The sequence below is a fragment of the Tupaia chinensis genome, unplaced genomic scaffold, assembly GCF_000334495.1.
Source record: "Tupaia chinensis unplaced genomic scaffold, TupChi_1.0 Scaffold000420_1, whole genome shotgun sequence".
Taxonomy (NCBI): domain Eukaryota; kingdom Metazoa; phylum Chordata; class Mammalia; order Scandentia; family Tupaiidae; genus Tupaia; species Tupaia belangeri.
This window is the reverse complement of record NW_006159925.1, coordinates 525,575-549,197: the sequence shown is the minus strand read 5'-3', so window position 1 is coordinate 549,197 and position 23,623 is coordinate 525,575. Positions and strand designations below refer to the sequence as shown.

General features: G+C 39.7%; 1 protein-coding gene across 3 annotated transcripts; it reads right to left on the bottom strand.

Moving 5' to 3' along the window:
* Positions 1-18,993: 18,993 nt before the first annotated feature.
* Positions 18,994-22,179, bottom strand: LOC102470313 (uncharacterized). 3 transcript variants are annotated; one of them, XM_006154763.2, is made up of 3 exons: positions 21,029-22,179; positions 20,546-20,604; positions 18,994-19,400 (listed from the first exon to the last, which is right to left on the bottom strand). In XM_006154763.2, exons 1-3 carry the CDS (start codon positions 21,488-21,490, stop codon positions 19,301-19,303), a joined length of 621 nt encoding a protein of 206 aa, XP_006154825.1. In that variant the 5' UTR covers positions 21,491-22,179; the 3' UTR covers positions 18,994-19,300. The 3 variants fall into 3 exon arrangements, with proteins under 3 accessions (XP_006154825.1, XP_014445716.1, XP_027630090.1); XM_027774289.1 differs by lacking the exon at positions 18,994-19,400 and adding an exon at positions 20,338-20,406; XM_014590230.1 differs by lacking the exon at positions 20,546-20,604.
* Between the last annotated feature and the right edge of the window lie 1,444 nt (positions 22,180-23,623).

The window sequence follows — 23,623 nt, the reverse complement described above, 5'->3', positions numbered from 1 at the left end:
TGTACACCTCAGTCCAGCCCAGGTGAGACCACCATACACATCCTTGTCAACAAATAATAAACCTTATCTATGTCCCACAAGTGTCTTACCTCTCCATATTTTTCCCAAATTTCCTACACTCTTCTCCTCACATTCTCTTTCTACTTTGTCTCAAGTGTCCATTACAATTTTTAATACTTTTATGTTCTCCAGTCTTCCGGTCTCTACCTTAGAGTGCACACAGTCTGTATATGTTAAATGGAGCCATGCAATGTCTCTCTTTCATAGCCTGATTGCTTCACTCAGCAACAAATCTTCCATATTCGTCCACTTTCTATTAAATTCTATGCCCTTGTTGTTTTTTACGGCTGAATAATTTTACAATACCTAGTCAACAATCATTATTTACTGCCTTTTTTAAAGCTTATTTTAGCAAAACTAGTGGCTATAGGATACTATCCCATTGAGACTGATTTGTATCTTCCTAATAATTTGTAATTTTGAATATCCTCCCATGTGCTTATTGGGCACTTGTGTATTTTCAGAGACATGCCAGTTCACATCTTTTGTCTACATTTTTTGGGGATATTTGTCAGTTATTTTTTTATTTATTCGAGAGAGAAATTTTTTTTTTTTGAGAAGTTTTCACTGTAGGGCTCATGCGCTCGCCAGACAGACAGAGAGAGACATAGAGACAGAAAGCGAGAAATCACCCCCCAGGGGGGATGGTCATGCCACAATCCCTTCTCCTCCATTCTCCTCTCGGGATCTTGGGCACGCACGCACACGCGCCCGGCGTGAGTTTTAAGCCACCGGGTCCGGGACATGAACCGCGGTCAACTACGTAGGAGTCCAGCGACATAGCCATTACGCTAACTGCTGGTTCCCAAGAGAGAAATTTTTGATGTAGGGCATATGCGCTTGCCAGAGAGACAGAAAGTGAGAAATCCCTTCCCCCAAAGGGAACGGCCACACTGCAATCCCTTCTCTTCTGTTCTCCTCTCAGGATCTTGGGCATGCGTGCACACATGCCCAGCATGAGTTTTAGGCTTCTGGGTCCAGAACTTGAACTGCAGTTGACTACTGGGGTGTCCAGTAATGTAGCAATTATGCCATCTGCTCGTACTGGGATATTTGTCTTTTTATTGTTGATATGTATAAGCCCTTTGTATTCTATGAACAAGTCCCTTATCAGATATACCATTGGTAAGTATTTTCTACCATTCTTTGAGTAGTCCTCACCTAATCCAAGGCTATTAATATTTCCAATTATGATTTTTCTTTTTTTTCCAGGTTTTTACTATTGGATGCATGCACTTAGCAGAGAAAGACAGGAGAAAAGAAGGAAGAGAGCCAGAGACAGAGAGAGAGAAATCATTCCCTGAGGGAGTGACTATGCCACAATCTCTTCTCCTCCAGTATCCTCTTGGGATTTTAATCATGCACAAACACACATAATTTTCAAGCTACCAGGACTAAGGCTCAAATTGTGTCATATTCCACTTTATCTTTTGCATCTGTATAGTCATTTTTCTCCATGCCATTTTCTGAAAAGACTATTCTTTCCCTCCTTAAATCATTTTCTTCAAAAACAAACAAAAAAGACCAATTGACCATAAACATAAGTTTATGCATGTGCTTTCAATTCTATTTCATTAATCTAGAGCCCATTCTTATACCTGCACTGCAGTATTGATTATTACAGATAGATAGGTGATACATTTTTAAATAAATACTTCATCCGATTTTGTTCTTTTTCAAGATTACTTTGGCGATTCTGGATTATCTTGTATTTCTCTATAAATTTTAGGATAAGTTTGTAAATTTCTCTTTAGAAGGAAACATTGACTTAATGTTTATAGGAATCGTGTTGAATCTATAAATTAGAGAAGTATTATTATCTTAACCAAGCATTTTCCATTCCATAGAAATAGGCAATATTACATTTATTTAGAATTTAAAGTTTTTTCAACACCATTTTGAAGTTTGAGGTGTATAAGCCTTTAACTTTTTTGTATAATTTATTCTTAAGTATATTATTCTTTTTTATATCATAACACACAGTTTTCTTAGTGCTATTTTTAGACCATTTACTGTTAATGTGTATGCTACAGATTAAATGTGTCCTCCAGAAGTTCATGTATTGGACTTTGGTTGGATTGGAAGGTATTAAAACAAAAATTAATCCAACTATGGGATTAAGAGGGAGAGCTTTTGAGAAGTGATTAGAATTAGGTAAGAATATTAAGGTGAGTTCCCCTATGTGAATCCTTGTGGTTTTATAAGGAGGAGAACAAGGCAGAGACATGCTCTCCTCTGCACATGCTCCTGCCCTCTGCCAGGTTGTGATGCATCAAGACTCATCAAGTACTGGCTCCATGTTCATGAATTTCTCAGTCTCCAAAGCCATGATTAAATAAAACCCTATTCTCTTATCCTTAGACTAGGATATTTCTGTTATTAGCAACAGAACTGACTATAACATTATATAAATAAAATTAGTTTTGTGTATTTATTTTATACCCTGTATACTTTCTGAACTAATTTTTTAGTTCCAATAGTTTATTTATGTATTCCTAGGGTCTTTTTATACACAAGGTTGTGATTTAATGAATAGAGATATTTACTTCTTCCTTTCTAACCTAGATGTCTTGAATCCTTCTTCTTCTTCTTTTTCTTCTTCTTCTTCTTCTTCTTCTTCTTCTTCTCCTTCTCCTTCTCCTTCTCCTTCTCCTTCTCCTTCTCCTTCTCCTTCTCCTTCTCCTTCTCCTTCTTCTTCTTCTCTTCTTCTTCCCCTTCCCCTTCTCCTTCTTCTCTTTCTTCTCCTTCTTCTTTCCTTAATTGCTGGGGCTAGAGCTATTGGTATACTATTGAGTCAAGGTGGCAAGAGCAGGCATCCTTGATTTTCTGTTAATCATATCCAGAAAGCATTTAGACTTTACCTTTAAATTTGATGTTCCATTGAGATTTTTCACAGAGGATTTTAATTTTCTGTTAATCATATCCAGAAAGCATTTAGAATTTACCTTTAAATTTGATGTTCCATTGAGATTTCTCACAGAGGATTTTATTTTTCAGACAGAGAAACTTTCCTTCTCTTTCTCATTTGTTGAACTCTTTAATTATTTTTGCCATGAAAACATATTATATTTTCAAATACTTACGTTGCATATTTGTTAAGATTACCATGTGACTTTTACTCCTTGGATGATTAATATCTGTTAATATGGTGAATTTCATTGACAAATTTTTTAAGAGAGGTTTTTGCAGGATCAGCAGGTGGCATGGTGGTTAAGATTCTAGATACTCACACATGGCCGACCACGGTTTGATTCCTGGACCCGGTTGTCTTGCTTTCTCACTTTCCCTCTCTTTCTCTCTGTATCTCTCTCTCTGGTCAAATTGAAATAAATGAATGAATAACTAAAAATGAAATAAGTAATTCTTTAAAAGAGAGAGAGAGAAAGAGAAAGATTTTAGCTACTGGGTGCCTGTACTCATCAGATAGACAGAGAAAGACAGAAAGCAACAATCACCCACCAGGGGAGATGGCCACACTGCAATATCTTCTCCTCCAATCTCCTCTAGGGATCTTGGGTATACACAAACATATGTCTCCTGTGAGGTGTTTTTTTTTTTTTTTTTTTTCTATAGGGCATGTGCGCTCGCCAGACAGAGAGAGACATAGAGACAGAAAGTGAGAAATCACCCCCCAGGGGGGATGGTCACGCCGCAATCCCTTCTCCTCTATCCTCCTCTTGGGATCTTGGGCACGCACGCACATGCGCCCGGTGCGTGTGAGCTTTAAGCTACTGGGTCCGGGACGCGAACCGCTGTCGACTACGTTGGAGTCCAGCGACATAGCCATTACGCTAACTGCTGGTTCCCATGTCTGCTGTGAGTTTTAAGCCAAGAGGTCTGGGACTTGAATTGCAGTGAACGCTCTGAGATTCCAGAGATGTAACCATTTCGCCATCTGCAGTTTCCTTGTTGACTAATTTTTGATGTTAAGACAATTTTTTAGGTAAAAATTCTATTTAATCATAACATAAAATATGTTTTAGAGATCACTAGACTCACTTTACCAGTATTTTCTTGATGAATTTGACATCAGTAGCCATAAAGGATATTGGTCTGTATTTTCTTGTGATGTCTGTGTGTTTTTGTTATCAGTGTAATTCTGGGCTTCTAAAATGAGTAAGGTATTCCTTCCTCTTCTATTCAAAAGGAGTTGTGACAGATTAGAATTACCTCTTGAAATATTTGGTAAAATTCACCTGTGAAGCCATCCAGGCCTGGAGAATTCTTTGTGGGAAGTTTAATTTATTCTCTTCACTTCTAATGACATTGTTAAATTATATTTTAATTTCTTTTGAATCAGACTTATTAATTTGTGTCTTTTTAAGAATTTACACATTTCATTCAGATTATTTAATATGCAGGCTTGTAGTGAAGTGACCAGTTTCATTTATGATTTTAATAATTTGACTGTTTTTTCCCTTTCTATATACCTAAAAGTGTTGCAATTTTGTTAGGATTTTCAAGAACCGCTTCTGTTATTGTTGATCTTCATTATTTGTTTATTCTCTATTTCTTTTATTTCTTTTTTTAAGGGAGTTTTGTTATAGGACTTGTGCACTCTCCAGTGAGACAGAGAGACAGAAAGAGAGAAATTTCCCCCCAGGGAGATGACCACACTGCAATCCCTCTCCTCCATTTTCCTCTCAGGATTTTGGGTACACATGCACACACACCCAGCATGAGTTTAAGCTGCTGGGTCCAAGACTTGGGTCCATGACTTGAACTGCAGTTGACTACATGGGAGTCCAACGATGTAACCATTAAGCCATTTGCTGGTTCCTGATTTCATTCTTTAATTCTCTATGTCTTTTATTTCTTTATTATTTTATTCCTTCTGCTTGGTTTGTATTCATATTGTCTTTTCCCCTGAGGTGTCAAAGAATTGACATTTTTTACTTGAATTTTTTTCTTTTTTTTTAAGTTTCTTTCTTTCTTTCTCTCATGAGTGAGAGATAAACAGAGACAAAGACAGAAAGACAGGTACTCTTACACCATCTTCACTCTGGGAGTGGTCCCATTCTCAGCCAGCTCCAAATCATGGGCTTCATGCACTAAACATGTTCAGGGAGGTCTCCAGACATGTACCTGGAACCACCTCAGTTGGTCAGCTTTGCAGAGTGCTGTGGACACTGTTATACCACCATGCATCCATCTTCCTTCCTTTCTTTCTTCTTTTTGTCCTTCCTTCCTTTCTTCCTTTTTACTTTCTTTCTTCTTTCAATTAAAAATATATAGACATTGGAACCAGCAGATGGAGTGGTAGTTAAGTTCACTGGACCCCCACATGACCAACTGTGGTTCAAGTCCTGGACCTGGCAACTTGTTTTCCCACTTTCCCCTTCTCTCTCTCTTGCTCTGTCCTCTGGTCAAATTAAAATGAATAACTGAAGTTAAAATAATTCCTTTTTTAAAAAAAGAAATATATAGGCATTATTTTTTTCTCTAAATATTGCCCAAGCTACATACCATAAATTGTAAAATATCTTCTTTTTCTCATTCATCTTAGAATATTTTAAATTTTACATTGTGGGAACCAGCAGTTAGGGTAATGGCTATGTCACTGGACTCCCACATAGTCGACCGCAGTTCACGTCCCGGACCCGGTGGCTTAAAACTCATGCCAGACGCATGTGCATGCGTGCCCAAGATCCCAAAAGGAGAATGGAGGAGAAAGGATTGCGGCGTGGCCATTCCCCCTGGGGGGTGATTTCTCGCTTTCTGTCTCTATGTCTCTGTCTGTCTAGCGAGCGCACACGCCCTATAGTGAAAATCTCTCCAATAAATAAATAAATAAATAAATAAATTTTACATTGTTATTTCTTCTTTAATCCATTCGTTACATAGAAATGCGTGGATTAAGTATATTTGTGAATGTTGAAATTTTCTTCTTTTTTTGTTTAATTTTTTGAGATTGGAAAGCATTTTTACATCATTTCAATTCTTTTACATTTATTGAGGCTTGTCTTTTTGTACTAATGCATATGGTTTGTCCTAGAGAATGATTCCTATTCCCTAGAGAATAATGTGTGTTCTGCTCTTGCTTGGTGGAGTGTTTTTTAGATGTGTGTTTAGGCTTATTGATGTATAGTATTCTATTTCCTTGTTGATCTTGTGATTTTAATTATTATCTCCAGTATTAAAAGTGGAATATTTAAATCTCCAATCATTACTGTTGAATTGTCTATCATTGCTTACAATTCTGTAATTTTTAAAAATATAATTGAATATTATTTTTAGCTATGACATAATTTTTAGGTTATCATAATACATTCCACATTTTTTCATAATAAAATCATCTTTATTTCTCTCCATTGACAATTTTGTCTTAAGATCTCATTTGTCTGATATTTCTATAGACACCTGTATCTTCTTTGCTTCTTTATGTTTTAGACTTCCTTTTCACCTCATTTTATTCTCAATATTATGATGGGGAGAGGTCACTGTCCTTTGTGGTTGGGGGGGAGCTCTTATATCTATACAGGATCAGCTAAATCCATATGAGTCAGTATAATAATAATGTCTCCATTTGACTCTTCAATGGATGTTTTGTAGACTTTGGGCAATTGCAAAAGTCAAGATGTTTTCTGTTTGCTTTAATGACAGGATAGGCTTCTTCCTGCGGATTCTACTTTATTCCAGTTCTCGTTGTTATGTCCCTGAGGACAGTCTCTGACTGTTATCCTTCTCTGGTAACCCAGTCGTTCAATCATTGCTTTGTCCCCTGTGGCAACCATCTGGGGAGTTGTCTCATTGGCTGTGTAACCTGCCCTTCACAGGCCATCCTGCAACCTTGGAACACTCTGCCATGGGAGCCATCCAAGCCTTAACATTGATTTGGGGTGGATATACCACAATGCTAGCGATGAGCTGCCAGGGAACTTCAAAAGGCTTGCAGGAGATGGGTGGGTTGGGGGCATTAAAATATTGGTTATTTGGGTACATGCCATTTTTTTAATGTATGCATAGTTTTTTCATGATACATATTTTCTACACAATTTTTAAAGACTGTGTATTTTGACACTTATCCTCCTCTGTGATATCAACAAATCTAACAGATCTCCATGTTCAAGGACTCTGGCCCAGAATCATGTGGTCATGAGTAATTACATGTCTCACTGCCTGCTTTATTTACTTCAATTATTTTCTATTTCCTGTTTGGGCTTTTTCTTCCATTGCTCAAGATATCCATTCTGTCCTATCTTCCTCTGTCTCAGAGCAATACCCACCACGGCTCGTGAGTTTTTAGGAGTAACAAATAAAATAAAGCATTCTAAGCATTAGTGGTGCCCCTTTTTACATTGTATCAAGAATTATTCAAAAAAAAGAAGAATGCACACCTTCTTTTCTTTCCTTTTTTTTTTTTTTTTTAAGGTTTTTGCCATAGGGTTTGTGCATTCACTGGGGAGAGAGGTAGGGAAAATGAGAGTTGATTCTCAGGGATGGCCAGGCCACAGTTACTTCTCCTTCATTCTGTTGGGACCTTGAGCATGCACGCACACGTGCCCGGCGTGAGTTTTAAGCCACAGGTCCAGAACTCGAATGGCTGTCAACTCTGTGGGAGTCCAGTGATGTAACCATCATGCCACATGCTGGCCCCTACAAATAACAGTCTAAGTTATTGGTGATTTTGCTAAATAAATGTAAAAAAGACTTTATCTTTTTTGTTTTAAGATATTTTTAAAAGATAATTTACTCAGAATCTGTAGAGAGAAATTTGAGTTTGCTTTCTTCTCGGTTTAAAATTTTGCCTGGTTTTCAAAAAATAAGTTAGTACTATTGATGTCAAATTTGAATTCAAATCTGAAACCATAATAGAGGGGCCAGCAGGTGGTGTAATGATTAAAACACTGACTTCACTTCGAACTGGTGGGCTGCAGGTCAAGTCCTAGACCCGGGGTCTTGAAACTCATGCCAAAATCCCAAGGAAAGAATGAAAGAGAAGGGATTGTAGTATAGTCATCCCCCACGGGAGGTGATTTCTGACTCTCTGTCTCTCTGTCTCCTTCAGTCTCTCCAGCAAGCACATTTTCCTATAGTAAAAATCTCTCTCTAAAAACAAAACAGAACAAACAAAAAACCCATGAGGAAATATTTAATTCAGATAGCTTTCAAATTTGATTACATACCATTGAGAATTTTAAGTCTTACGGTTTTTTCTACATGGGATTAAACGGGGATAAAAATAGTTACCAAAAGTTTGATATTTATGCATTTAAAGTAATAGCACTATAGTTAGAAAACTTGAAAAAATAAAGTATTGAAAATATATGACATACGCATATCTACAACTAGAGTAAGAAATTACTTTTAAAACATAGAACATTAATAAAATCAAGATCTTTATGCATTTCAAAACCCCCCAAATCTAGAGAAAATGTGCATATTGTCTTTAGATCAATGATAATGTAATCTTAATATCCCCAGGGCGGATCTGAGGACACAAATTTATGTATTCAAGCTGTGTAATTCTGAAGAAAACAAAGAAAAAATCCCTTTGAAAACCAAATTGTGAGGAATTTAAATTGTAGAGTATTCCAGACCTTTTATACAAGGATATGTGTGTGTTGTGGGCACACACACATATATACACACACATACATATATTTACATAATTCAAAACAGGTAAAAGAGATTTTAAATATTCTCACTGTAAATAATATGTGAAGTGAAGGATATGAAAACTACCCTGATTTGACCATTTTGAACGTATACATGTACAAACACATCTCACTGTACTCCGTACATATATATAATCTTTACTTGTCAATTAAAAATAACTTTAAAAATAGGAAATAATAGGGACCAGCAGGTGGCGTGGTGGTTAAGGCGCTGTACAGTCCCATATGGCTGACCAGGATTCGAGTCTTGAATCTGGTGGTTTGCTTTCCCGCTCCCTCTCTCTCTCACTCTCAGCATCTGTCTCTCTCTGGTCAAATTAAAAAATAATAATAAAAAAAAGAATGAATAAATAAAATAAAATAAAATAATTATTAAAAAAAATAAGAAATAATAAACCTAGAGGTACTTGCTACAACTACAACCCAATACCACCAGCAGCAACAAAAACCATGAATCAGATGGATATATTTTTTTTTCTTTTCTTTTTGAGAGGTTTTCACTATGGGGTGCTTACACTCGCCAGACAGACAGAGAGAGACAGAGAGATAGAAAGTGAGAAATCACCCCCCATGGGGAATGGCCACGCTACAATTCCTTCTCCTCCATTCTCCTCTCTGGATCTTGGGCACGCACGCACACGTGCCCAGTGTGAGTTTAAGCCGCCGGACCCAGGACTTGAACCGCGGTCGACTACGTGGGAGTTCAGCGACATAGCCATTACACTAACTGCTAGTCCCACAGATGGATATATCTTGATCTGGGTAAATACCAAAATGTCAGAGAGAGAAATATAAGAAATCTGAGAGAAAATATTACTCTATCAGCTCCCTTAATGAGTAGTATTTTCAATAGTACTGAAAATACTGAAGGAATACTACAGCGATTAGAGTTCCTTCACACTGTTGTTTTATCCAAACTAATCTCCTGCAAGCTCATCTCCCAGGAATGAAGAGGGCTGGAACAGCCCCATAGAAAGCAGCCGCAGCTCAGTGTCTGACAGTCAGGTTTGCTCAGGAGCGAGACTCAGGCCTGGGCCGCTGACCCTGCTGGTGGAAGGCTGCATTTTCTCATCCAGAGTACTGGCCTGGTAGGGTAGGCCCAAAGAGAAGGGTCTGCCCTGTCCCACTGCTATGGCATCTCAGCCCCACCACACGAACACATGGTATGTACCACTCCAGCACTTAGAGCTGCAGTCCAAGGACCAGCCATCCCTTCCTCGAGTGTGGCATCCATCCTGCCGGACCTCTGGGCATGTGAACCAGAGGGGACTCACACACCTGCTGCTGATCCTACCTTTGCGAGTTTGCCAGTAACCAGTCTTTCAAGGGGAGTCTAGCCGTGTGTGTGCTTGACCATTAGCCTGTGTCTGTCTGGGAGGAAGTAAGCTATCCCTGTCTTTAAAAGTCCCAGGGACGTTGGCCAGGCTAATTAGATCACAGAATTGTCAAACAGCAATATTAGCACTGTGTCCTGCTGTTCCTTTTCTTCTAGATATTTATAGATATTTGGAGGAAATAATTCTTATTTAATAATAAGTGATTTTTATAAAGAATATGAAGGAGGTCAATCGGTGATGTAGTGGTTAAGGCATTGGGCCCAATGTGCTGACCACGGTTCAAGTGGTGGTTTAAACTTGGTGGGTTAAAAATCACACCAGGCGTGTGTGCATGTGTGCCCAAAATTCCAGGAGGAGGACGGAGGAGATGGGATTGTAGCGTGGCCATTCCTCCTGAGGAGTGATTCCTCACTTTTCCTCTCACTGTCTCTCTCTGTCTCTTTCCAGCAAGTGTGTGTGTCCTGTGGCAAAAAATCTAAAAATATAATAATTACAAAAAAAGAATACTAAGAAGTTGACAGTATTATCTGTATCTGATTATATGCCCCTTACCATGAGTCTTTGGTATTAATTAATATGTGAAGACAGCTCGTTGTTTATAGATTTATACTGACTTCAAAGCCTTAATTTACTTCCTTATACAATGAATAGTTAGCAAGTAATTACAATAGGCAACACGACTACAATAACTAAATATTAGGCCTGTAGAAAGGACTTTTGCCTCATTAAGATATCAACTGCTCAGCAGAGAATGGCACTTCGTCTGTGGTATAACAGCTGAGTAGGAACTCAGCAGGTATGAAAAGGAATCTTATTCCAGACAGACAAATAACAAGTATGAAAGAAGTGGAGCAGGCAGAAACTTGGTAATAAATGAGAAGAGAATGAAAGTACTATTTTGAGTGAGAATTTCTTTTTTTCGTTTTTCTTTTTTTTTTTTTTTTTTTTTTTTTTTTTTGCTATAGGGTGTGAACCATCATAGAAGACCAAAAGACAGAAGGAGAGAAAGTGAAAAATCACCCCTCCAAGGGGGATGGCCATGCCGCAATCCCTTCTCTCTGTTCTCCTCTCAGGATTTTGGTAATGTAAACACATGTAATGCGTAAGTTTGAACCTTCCAGGTCCAGGACTCCAACCAAGGTTGGCCATGTGGGAGTCCAGCTCCATGACCACGATACCTCTTGCTGGCAACCCACAAAGTGTTTTTTGTTTGTTTGGTTGGTTTTGTTTTTATTTATTTTATTTTATTTATTTATTTTGCTATAGGGCATGTGTGTTCTCCAGAGAGACAAAGAGAGATGTGGAGACAAAAAGTGAGAAATCACCCCCCAGAGAGGATGACTATGCCCAGTTCCTTCTCCTCTTGGGCTATCGGGCAAACACACACACACACACACACACACACACACACACGCCTTGCATGAGTTTTAAGCCACCAGCTCTGGGACTCGAACCATCGTCAACTATGTGGAGTGCAGCAATGTAACCATTATATCATCTGCTGATCCCCTGCATATACTCTTTTGTGAGGTCTCTGTTTATTTCTTCATTTTTTTAGTTATTATTATTGAGTTTCAAGTGTTCTTTGTATATTTTGATACCAATGCTTTATGACATATGTGCTTTACAATTTTTTTCCAGTTTTTCATCCTCAACTTTTTCAGAAAATAATTTTTAATTTTAATTTTTTATATTATTTTTTAAGTTGGCTATAGGGTATGTGCTCTTGCCCAAGAGAGAAAGAGATACAGAGAGAGAGAGAGGAAGAGAGCAAGAGAAAGAAAGTGAGAAATCACCCCTGGCCACGCCGCAATTCCATCTCCTCCATTCTCCTCTCAGGATTTTAGTCATGCATACACATGTGCCAGGCATGGTTTTTGAAGCTGCCCAGTCAGAGATTCGAATCACACAGTCAACTATGTGAGACCTAACTGCCTACCCACCATGTCACCTGGCTGACCCCTAATCTTAATTTTATTAATTTTTTTCTTTCATGAATTGTGCTGTTGGCATTATATCTAAAACATGATCAGCAAACTCAAGGCCACCTAGATTTTCTTCTATGTTATCTTCTAGTATTATTGTGTTGCATTTTACATTTAGGTCTGTAACCCATTTTGAGTTAATTTTTGTGAATGGTGTAAGGTTTGTGTCTAGATTCATTAGTTTGCATGTGAACATCCAGTTGAATGGTCAGGTTAGGCACGTGGACATTTTATGGGACTACCTAAGGCCATAGGTATTATTCATTCACTTAACAATTTGTTAAGCACCAACTATGTGAAGAGTCCCTTCTGGTTGCTGACAAGGACAGGAATACTCCTATTACCTAGCAAGGTACCTCTTACCAAACTTTTTTATCCAAGTTTTTCACACAGCAAAGCTGAGACCCTGGCCAACACTAAATATGCGGCTTGATCTTTTTATCATAAGCAGAAATGCTTTGGTCTGAGGCCCACATTTCTTGACTCTTCTGCCTTCCTCATTCATCTACATCTAACCATGGCTTTGTCCTCACCTTCTTCTCTGACCTTGCCCTTCGCCCTTCCTCTTTTTTTTTTTTTCTTTTTTTTTTCACTAATTTGAATTTTTATTTTGGCTCACAGAGTTTGTTTGAAAATAAATCATCCCTATATCATAAATATGGGTTCCTCTTATAAGAGTGCTTGAGATTACATTAGGCACAAAAAGTAGTCTAGGATAATCTTTGTCCTCTTTTCCCTAGACACAAAGCTTGACTTTATGTTACAGCTGTCTGCGAAAGTAGATGTGGTTGTGACAATGTTTTCTACCATCAGTGGAATGCGAATGAAAGTAAAATGGACCATTTCTGGACCTGATCTACAAAATCTCTTAAGTAATACTCCACTTTCTCTTTTTCCCATTGGCTAAATGCAGAGAGAATTTTTTTTTTTTTTTAAGAGAGATTTTTGCCATAGAGCACATGCACTCGCTGGAGAGACAGAGAAACAAAAAGAAAGAAATCATCCAGCCCCTAGGGGTATAGCCATGCTGATCTCTTCTCCATTCTTCTCTTGGGATTTTGGGCACACATGCAAACTTGCCCAGTGTGAGTTTTAAACTGCTGGGTCTGGGACTTGAACCACAGTATCAACCATGTGGGAGTCTAGTAACATAACCACTATGCCCTCTGCCGGTCCCACAGAGAGAACTTTTAAAGACTTAGTGGAGTGCTGGGCCATGAGAAGAAAGGCTCCAAGACCCCTGAATCAGATCACCACACCCATTCTTATTGGCTTAAGTGAAGTGTGCATGAGAACAAAATTAAATGTTCATTTGTGTAACTAACATTCGGAGTTGTTCATTCCAACATTGAACGTATGTGGACTAAGACATTCATCCTACTTCAACTGCTGCTTCTTAAAGTCTATGCAAACTCCTGACAATAAATGAAGGCAGTAAGTCACAAATGTACGTATTTACGAAGCTACTGAGTAATGTCTATGAGGGAAGCAGGCTGGAGGTATTGCTAAGAGATCTCGTCCCAAGGCTAATGACAGCAGTGATCACCCAACTCTCAATGTATTATTCCCTTTGCTGTCATTGTTACGATTGTGTTACTACGTGTAAGACATGTGGATTCCATTCCTTTGCTTGTCTTAGGTCACCTGTTATTCTAGGAAATGCTTGGCTCATAGATAACTTTCAATACATTTGTTTTTCTTTCTAATGAGAGGATGAATGATGCTGTGAATGAAATAATGGAATGAAATAGACCTTTCTATTTGTTACTATGTTCCACTTTTCCCCCAACTAGGAAATAAAGACTATAACTTACTTATTTTTGCATCTTTATAAAATTTAAAATCTTTCTTTTTACATATGGTACTATCAATACCTGATTTTTTGAATAAATGCTCAATACATATTTGTTAAATTGACTTTTAAATGGTCTCCTTCCATAATATGAAATGAATTCATTTTATATAGTCTGTTAAAATTACCTCTGCCTATAAATTCACATTTTCTCTTCAGAGGCAAAACTCCATGATAAATGTGAAGGATTGTTTTTCATCCTCCTACAAGGTATGTGGTTTTATTCTGAATAGGAAGCACAAGCATTAGAGAGATTTAGAGATACCAAGGGGATTGGCAATCAAGTAGTTTAGTTTCCCTTTATTTTCATTAAAGGGGTGAAAGGCCTTCGGAGTTCATGAGACACTAAAATTAATGATGCATCCTAATTAAGTAAATGTTCTGTCCCTGTTCTTGATTGCAATACTGTACAAAATATCAGGAGAAAAAGATCAAATTGCTGCATATCAATCTTTTCATGAAAATAAAAATCCTCCCACTCCCTGTCAGTCATTCTCTTGTGGTCCCATTTTAGATCTCAAATGTCTTTTAATATTTTGCTAATTTGTACCAGCTTCTGTGTTTAATCTTATTGTGCTTAGTGTTCTTCATTCCAACATGAGTTATTTTCTTATAACCTTCCAATTTAATAAGCATTTCACATGTTCTCACATCTTCATCAAGATTCGTTATATCTAAATCGGTATGTATTGGACGCTAGTATGTGTTAGACCATGTGAGCACACAGTACGCTGAAGAGTGTATTATAAGAGGAGCGATTTGTGTAATATATGTAAGTCCTTAATTCATTTGTTCACTTGTGGAAACAATGCTGTGTCTCGTTGTCCCTACCCTGGTTTCCATCCCTCCCTGTATAATAACTGTGTTAGGAGAATGGACAAAGTTCTCGACTCATGAAAGATGGTGGTGCTTCAGTCATTAGAGGGATGGAACCGCCACTAAGCCAGAGTTGGCTATGAAATCTTAAAACTCCTAGAGAGGAAAGAGCATACTATTTATTTTTCAATTCTCTTCATGACTGGCTTTATTAGTTTTGTATTGCTGTTATGAATCACTACAGAGGAGCGACTTAACACGAATGTATTAGTGTACAGTTTTGTAGGGCAGACTCTCAGATGAGTTGGGGTACTCCATTATTTCTGGATCCTCCAGGGAAGAATCATTTCCTTCCCTCTTCTAGACTCTACCAGTTGCCCTGCTAGCATTTCTTGACTCTTCTCCCCTTCCACAAACACCTGTCTCCAACCATTGCTTCTGTCCTCACACCGTATCTCTGTCTCTTGCCTTTTGGCCTTCCTCTTGTAAGAATGTTTGGGATGACATTAGGCATACACAGATATCTAGGATAATCTGTATAGTTAAAGGTGCTTAATGTTTTAACACTTGCAAATTCCTCTTCAGTGTAAAAGGTAGCGTAGACACAGGTTCTAGGAATTAGACTGTGGACACTTTGAGGACCATTATAATCTCGACCATACTACACTGGTTCATCATGGAAATTGAGATACAAAGGGTTGTAGAGGTCTTATCATTTCCTTGAATATTTTAAAATTTATTATTTTTGTAACTTGTTTCAAAAATTATACAAGTACAAACCCATATACCACTACGCCAATGAGTATATATCAGTATCACTAATGAATAGATTCTGGTATCACAAATAACTTAGAAAATGACCATTATTTTTCTTAATGTCAAAAATATTAATTCTGAGAACTATGACTATCAAAATGTTATATAAGCTGATAGTTTTATGATTCACTCATAATATTACAAATGTTTCATTGCTCTCTCTGTATATTTTACTTGTATGAAATTGATACATGAGGAACCAGCAGATGGCATAACAGTTACATCGCTGGGCTTCCATGTAGTCGATCACAGTTCAAGTCCCTGACCTGACAGCATAAAACTCACACTAGATGCATGTGTGTGCATGCCCAAGATCCCAAGCGGAAAATGGAGGAGAAGGTATTGCTATATGGCCATCCTCCCTGGGGGGTGATTTCTCTCTTATAATCTCTCTGTCTCTCTAGTGAGTACATGTGCCCTATAGCAAAAATCTCTCTAAACACACCGTAATTCCTTCTCCTCCATTCTCCTCTCAGGATCTTGGGCATGCACACACATGCGCCCGGCATGAGTTTTAAGCCACTGGGTCCGGGACACGAACCACGGTCGACTGTGTGGGAGTCCAGCAACATAGCCATTATGCTAACTGCTGGTCATTATGCCCAAAATCTTGAAAGGAGAATGGAGGAGAAGGGATTGCAAGTGGCCATCCCCCCTGGGGGGTGATTTCTCGCTTTCTGTCTCTATGTCTCTCTCTGTCTGTCTGGCAAGCACAATACCCTATAGCAAAAAACCTCTCCAAAAAAAAAAAGACATCAATAGATGAAGAATTCACACTTACATAAATACTTCTTAATAAAATTAACAAATTCATTAAAATGCATAATTTCATATTTCTATCATAAAAAAAAAAAGACATCAATAGATGAAGAATTCACACTTACATAAATACTTCTTAATAAAATTAACAAATTCATTAAAATGCATAATTTCATATTTCTATCATATCTATTTTCTTTAACACCCTAAGAAGAAGGTATAATGAATGAAAGACCCAACAATGTCCTTTACAGATTTTTAGGGGCTGATTATTTTCTTCCCTTTGAAATTTGTATGTTGAAGTACTTGTCCCCATTGTGATGCTATCTGGTGGGAGGAGGACTTAGGGGGCATACTTAATTTAAAATAGACCATGAGGGTGGGACCCTTATAATGGGATTAGTGCCCATCAGAAGATGATTTCTTTTTCTATTTTTTCTTTCTTTCTTTTCTCCCTAAAAGCATGTAAAAAACTGATATGACTTCAACACTCCAGGAAATTGACCACTCCTGAGTGTCTGAACGCCTATAGCCTTTTCTCCTAACTAGAAAGCCTTTTCCAAACAGGGACACAGAGGACTGCTTTTCCAAACAGGGACACAGAGTACTGGCAAGTGGTGTGATGATTAAGGTGCTGGACTCCCACATGGCTGGTCACAGTTTGAGTCCTGGACCCAGTGGCTTGCTTTTTCACTTTCCCTGTACCTCTCTCTTTCTGGTCAAATTTAATAATAATAATAACAATGAACAAAATTGAATAAAATAATTCTTTAAAAAATAAAATGGGACATGGATCTTGTTAAATGCATAATATTTCCATCACAACATACTTAGTTTCTGTACTTTTTCACTGTGTGTGTGTGTGTGTGTGTGTGTGTGTGTGTGTGAGTGATTACAGACACATGTCAGGGTGTGATTAAGCATCTTATTTTGAGATGACAGCTTTTGTCTTGGAACAACTCTACTCCTTGTATTGATAGGGAATTAAAAACATAGGACAGAGAGTTGATGTGATGGGATCAGAGATTACGAGCAGAATTATCAATAGTTTATAGCTGCATGGCATGGGGAAAAGGGACCAAGGAGCAACCCGACAAATGTACAAGAAGGACACTGAGGACATTTCCTGAGAAAGTGACATGACATCCTGAAACGTTTCCCAGTCATGTGAGCGCAGTGGGTAGAAGTTGGAGATCAAATAGAACAAGGAAATAAGAAACCTCTACAGTGGAGAGTGTTAGTTATCAACAAAGACATTTCCTGAGAAAGTGACATGACATCCTGGAACATTTCCCATGTGCGCAGTGGGTAGAAGTTGGAGATAAAATAGAACAAGGAAATAAGAAACCTCTACAGTGGAGAGTGTTAGTTATCAACAAAATAAACTCCACACATGCTGGATGAAAGTTTTCATCTTTGTACTATGTTCTGTTTTTCTCTCAGTCTCTCGCTCGGTCTCAAACCATGGATGTTCTGATTTAGAATGAGCACTAGCTGGGAAGTAGGGAAAACTACATCGACCGTTCTTCAGGTTACTAGTTAGTACAATTACATCAGTCAGCCCTGCTGGGTCTCCACTTTGGTGTCATGAGAAAGGCAGGCTAAGTGCTCCTGGAAGGTCTTCCAAAGTTCCAACATACTTCCTTTAAGATTTGAACGCATTGACCCAGTTTAGTTGGCGATATATTGATTCCGTAACACAAGATGTGAAGGTGTCTGCACACAGATATTTCAGAAACTTCAGGTGTTTTCAAAAAGAGAGTTTACAAACAAAATAAACACTAGCAAAGAGAAGACTAAAATGAATGAATTTCACAATTTTAAGGAGGGCAGTTAAAAATGCATAAGTGAGCATGTCATGTAAGACTTCTATGCAACATTTACCTACTACAACCAATTCAAGGATAAAATAATCTGAAGCATACAGATACTTTTGCCTTACAAGCAAAATGTAGATGACATAATTTTAAAATATATATATATATATATTATTATTTTTAATTTTATAGGTCATGTGTGCTGACCAGAGAGAGAGAGAGAGAGAGCTAGAGATAGAGGGAAATCTAGAAATCAACCCACTGGGTCTGGTACTCGAACTACAATTGGCCACCACATCACCTGCTGGCCCCCAATATAATGTATTTTAAGTGTTGTTTTCAGTTTAGAAATGTTAAGGGTTAATGGGTAATACCAGACTCAGCCTTGGTGGTGGAGGCAGTAGTGTACAGATCTGCAGTGCTGGAAGCCATATGACTCACCATGGGTTTGGATTCTGAGTCAACATAAAACATGCCAGATGCTCATGGTAGGAGAAGCCCCTGTGTGTGCTGCATCTGTCTCTCTCTCTCTCTCTCTCTCTCTTGCTTTCTCACTCTCATAAAAGACATAAAATAAACCTTAAATAAAATAAGTAAGCTATATATTAATTGGTACTCAGATATCTAGAAAAAAGTGCCAGGATAGCAAACGAAAACATTACCAATAACACACATTGTACTAAAATACTAAATGCAGTTATGCATTGTGATAATCCAGGAAAAGACAGTCTGAAGATACAATGAAAATGTGTAACTTTTGAGAGCTAAGTATAAATCAGATTTGTCCCAAAGGGAAGAGACACGTGATGTAAAGCCTATGGCTCTATCTGGGAATGAATCAAATGCATTTGTATGATTGATGCTAAATACTTACATTGTTTAATAAACTTTACTGCTATAAACTACTTCAAAGTTCAGGAACAATCAGTCACAGCATTAATGCTTTTTATTTTGTCTCTTTTTTTCCCAAATATTTAAGAGCTGCAATTTCATATTTATTTCACAGATAAACATTTTAATGTTAGATTTTTCTAATTGGAGTTGGGTCATGCCCTCAATAAACAAATGTAGTCCTTTGAGTAACAAACATGCAGGTGGGTTTGGGTATTGCGGTTGTATATGGAAATGATGCACTTCAGGTAGCCCAACCGTTAAGGCTGCGTTTGCAGAGAACTTAGTTGAGGATATTCATCCTCTTCAGGTGGACATTAGGCCTTCCTAGTAGCACTTGTCAGTCTCTTTAAAACACAGAAACACACATAGAAATCTTCTTGTTGGTAAAATGAGAAAATCGAAGGAAAATCTTCTGCCCTAGGACATCATTAGGTCTGGAATACAGCCTGAGGAGAGAAAGAAAAAAAAAGGTTATACCAACATGGCTCTTACTGATATTTTTTTCCTCTTGTGAATATAGTTAGCTTATGCGTAGTTTTGTCCTGTTGTTGTAATATGCCACTAATATGCTATCTTCTGGAATTTTATGTAAATGATTTCTCAGTATTGATGATCTACAATTAAGCTTATTCTTGTCAATAGAATTTTAATATCCTAGATGTTAGATGAGGTTAAGGCCACCCTGTTTGCAAAAGCAATATATTTTATGCCAATTAGCTTATCCATTATTACTAACCTTGGGTGATATGGGCTTACAGTGGGATGATAACAATGGAGAAAAACATGAATTTATTTTACCAGCGTTCTGTAATTCAAAACTGCAATGAATTCTCTTAGAACAAGTCTCTTAATTTTTCACATCCAAAAGGGTCAGCTGACATTTCAATGCCATGTTCACACCGTTTGCGGGACTTGTTCTCCTCCGTGGTTAGTGACATATGATGTAAGCACCACCCAGAGCTGCCTGGCTCCTTCCCACGCTGGCGCCCACCCACTCTTCACATTTTGCGCATGCACAGGCTGGGGGTGCTATAGCCCCACAGAAAGCCAGAGGCTTTTACCAAGTTCTAGCATCGCCACAACATGCAAAGAGCCACTTCAGGCACTGTTCCTTCCGACTGGAAGGAGCAAGGGAAGGAGATGCACGTGTGGTCATTGGCACATTGGCTGTGTTTACCTGCCACACTCGTTTCTGGAACCAAAAGCCTGGCGTTTTGGGACATAGTCAAGCATACTAAAGCCATAGACATGGGGGCGACGACCCCAAACGATCTTCTTTATTTTCAAAAAAGGAGCTAAGGGAAATACTGAAATTCCCTGTAACCTGCAAGCAAGAATCTCTTCTAACTCTCTTTGGATATGTCACGCATAGATTAGAAAGGACCTTAAAGCGTTCATATTGTCTCCTGAAAACCCTCCACGTCCAATTTACCCTCCCATGCTTCCGTGCTCCTAGAAAAGAGGAAAAGAAAATTCTCACTGACCCAGCTCGTGATTAACATACAGAGAGCAAATAAATGAATGGAGTGGGGGATGGGGCGGGGAAAAGCTGCGTGTTTCCTTTTCAGCCGCAGAAAATAAGATTACTTACCAAGAACATTTTGATCCAGGGCAAATGTTTATTCCCTGTATCATACGGCGCCTCCGTCTCTGCAAGAAATCAATTTCCACTCTACCTTTCCCTCCTATTTCTAAAAGGCAGAAAGAGAGAGCTAATCTTCAGCTTCGGGGTCCGGAGGAATACGGAGCCGGTGCGGAGGGCGAGGACTCCCACTGCGCTCTCCACGCAGAGCCCCCTCGCAGAGCCAGCCCGTGGGGAGGGGCGATCCTTTCTAAGGACAGCACGCGGGGTAGGGAGGGGATTCATTCCCCAGCCAAAATATAAATCAACTACAAACAGAATCACCAGCCGCGCAGTCACAGAGGCAATTCCCGAGGGGAAGCAGGTTATGGACAGGAAAGGGAAGTTCCTGAATGAGAGGGACAGACTGGGAGAGAGGGGAGATTGGGATTTTGGGCTTGGCGAGGGGACGGGGCCCTGGAGAGGAAAAGAGAAGGAATAAGCTCATCTTACCGATCGATCGGGCGATCGTTCGTGCAGTACAGGCACACGAAAACGGCATAACGCGTTCGGCCGCAAAGCCCTTGCTAGCGCACTGGACCTCGGTAGCCGTGCAGCTGTCAGAGGGGAGGCGGGGGCTTCTCCGCCGGCCACCTGCTCCCCAGGGACGGTCCTCAGCACCTCTAAAGCTCTAGCTCTTCCAGCAAGGCGTTTGGGGACTGAGGGTCCAATGGAAGTCAATTGCTTGAGTCTCGGGCAGCAGGATTCGGCGAGAAAGTGGGACCCAGGCGGGCTGCTGCCGCCGCCTCCACTGGCGCGTGTGGCGCGGTCACGGTCCCCGGGCCCCAGCCTCCCTCGCGCAGCACCCCGAACGCGCCCCGAGACCTGGCCTCGCCCGCATCTTCGGTTCTTCGATCCCTTACCCCCCCAGCCCCACCCCCACCCTCCAATACAAATCGCTGAAGATTTGGGCATCACAATGTGGCCAGTGGTGGTGGCTTATTTGGGGTTTGGTTGTGTGGGGTTTCCTGACTATGTCTCCCCTGTCGCTGGGAGCGAAAGGTGCCCGGGAAAGCCTAGTGAAATACTGATGGAATACTATTAATCCTAATAATAATGTTCCCAACGCAGGTAACTCTTAAAACCTGAAAGTGGGAAGATCAGAGCAGGATTTCCGAAGCCGTGCCTTCTTGAATTCTCATTGGACCCTCCCCAGCAGCCTAAATCATTCTCGCTGCTGTGTCTATCAGATGACTCCAGCCTGGCTCACTAGTTCTCTGTTGCTGTCTTCCTCACATCCTCTCACTTCTCTGTGCACATCGATCTGTAGTCCGCCTCCTGTTCTCCGGGGTTACAAGGCTGCTGTCTTCCCCCCACTCCCGGGGATGTGCAGGCTGAGCATTTTCCTCCTTGCCTAAGGATCGCCACCAATGAGCCCCTTGACCCCCCCAAAATAAAAGCACGTCTTTCACATCGTGCTTGCTTCCCTCGGGGGTCCCTAGCTGTCGCTGTAACTGGTTTCTACTTGGTTCCTTGGCACTTGGAACTGCGGATTATTTCAAAGTTCCACCGCCCTGCCGCCCACTCACTACTGTACCTTGATTTGGAAGACCATGGGCTCTCCGTCTGAATCCTGGATGTATTTCTCTCACAATCATCTTGGCTCCTGAAATTGCCTCTGGTAAGTTTGCTCTTTCTATGTTATCAAAACTTATTACTAGGGTTCTATTGAATAAGCTTTATTTTTTTAAAGTGTCTCATTTTTAACAGTTTTGTTGCATTCAGAACTCTGAGATGTAAAGGGTCACATGTATTAATTAGCGTGTGAGTTGCAATGACGCTATCCTGTATGAAGAATCTACATTCTTTTTTCTTTTTCTGGCCTCATTGGAACCATAGGGGATATAGACATGAATCCCCCCCCACCCCATAACCCTTCTTGGACATATTTCTCCTGCCATTTGTTGCAATGACACTATCCTGTATGAAGAATCTACATTCTTTTTTCTTTTTCTGGCCTCATTGGAACCATAGCGGATATAGACATGAATCCCCCCCCTCCCATAACCCTTCTTGGACATATTTCTCGTGCCATTTGAGAGGTCACATTTCATATGTTTATTTCAGGGAAGCCTGAAATATACCTCCTGACAATTGCAGGGTTGGGAAAGTTGACTGGTCTCTCTGATCTTGAGAAGGTTGTTGGGGTCAGTATTTGTTCCTGGTAAGCAATTGCAGGACTGAGGGAGGACTTTTGTAAAGTGCATTTTTATGGTTTTAACTGAACCCCAAACACTAAAATGGCACTCTGTGCTAGGAAGAGGAGGATGAGTTTGGAGGGCACCATTTTTTCCTACAACATCCCAAAGCACACACTCACGCACACTTTGGGGCATTGTATTTCAATCCAGGCATCGATGGCCTTCGCAGTACACATCTGATCTTGTGAATTAGCTAGTGAGCAGCTCACAGGACGCCAGTGCTCCTTTCAGAGGAAGGGAGCTAGCAGAAGAAGCCGCTGATTATCTCAGAACTCATCAATTAAGATTCAGGGGCAGACTGTATGGGAAATGTCACTGCCTCATTCTCCCCACTTGCACACCCCCGCCCTCGGTGTTTAATAAGTGTATCAATATGCCCAGCGCTTGCTGCTTTATGGCTATTTCTATGGGCTTCACCGACAGGATTAGCACCTCTGCTTTCAGTACAGTTGTGTGGAGAAACGATTCAATCTTTGCTTTTACTTTGCATATTGACCAGGGCATCATCCTCATTTCATGGCAAAACGGCGTGTCTCAGTGAGCCCTGCACGTACTAGGGTTTTCTCTGTGAACCTCGTCTCACCGCCCCCCCTTCTCCCCATAAGGACAAGTTCCTGGATTTGTAACATTTCCTTTTATTGGGATAGCTGCAGGTGAGACCCTACGGTTAAACTCTCCTTATTCCCTTCTTTTTCCTTGCCTTCTTTGCTTCTTAAAAAAAAAAATGCTCGAAAAGAACTATTCCTGTCGTCATTGATGGCTGAGGCAACAACCCAAGTAATGCTTTTTTAAATTCAAAAGCCTTTTTAGCTTCCAGACATAAAAGTACTCCAGCGGCAGCGTCACC

Excerpts from the sequence above, each read along its gene's own strand:
- LOC102470313 (XM_006154763.2), bottom strand. The coding sequence starts at position 21,490 with ATGCCCAAATCTTCAGCGATTTGTATTGGAGGGTGGGGGTGGGGCTGG. Across the intron at positions 20,605-21,028 it reads AACGATCGCCCGATCGATCG|AGACGGAGGCGCCGTATGAT; the intron begins GTAAGATGAGCT and ends GATTTCTTGCAG. Across the intron at positions 19,401-20,545 it reads CCTGGATCAAAATGTTCTTG|GCTGTATTCCAGACCTAATG; the intron begins GTAAGTAATCTT and ends TTCTCTCCTCAG.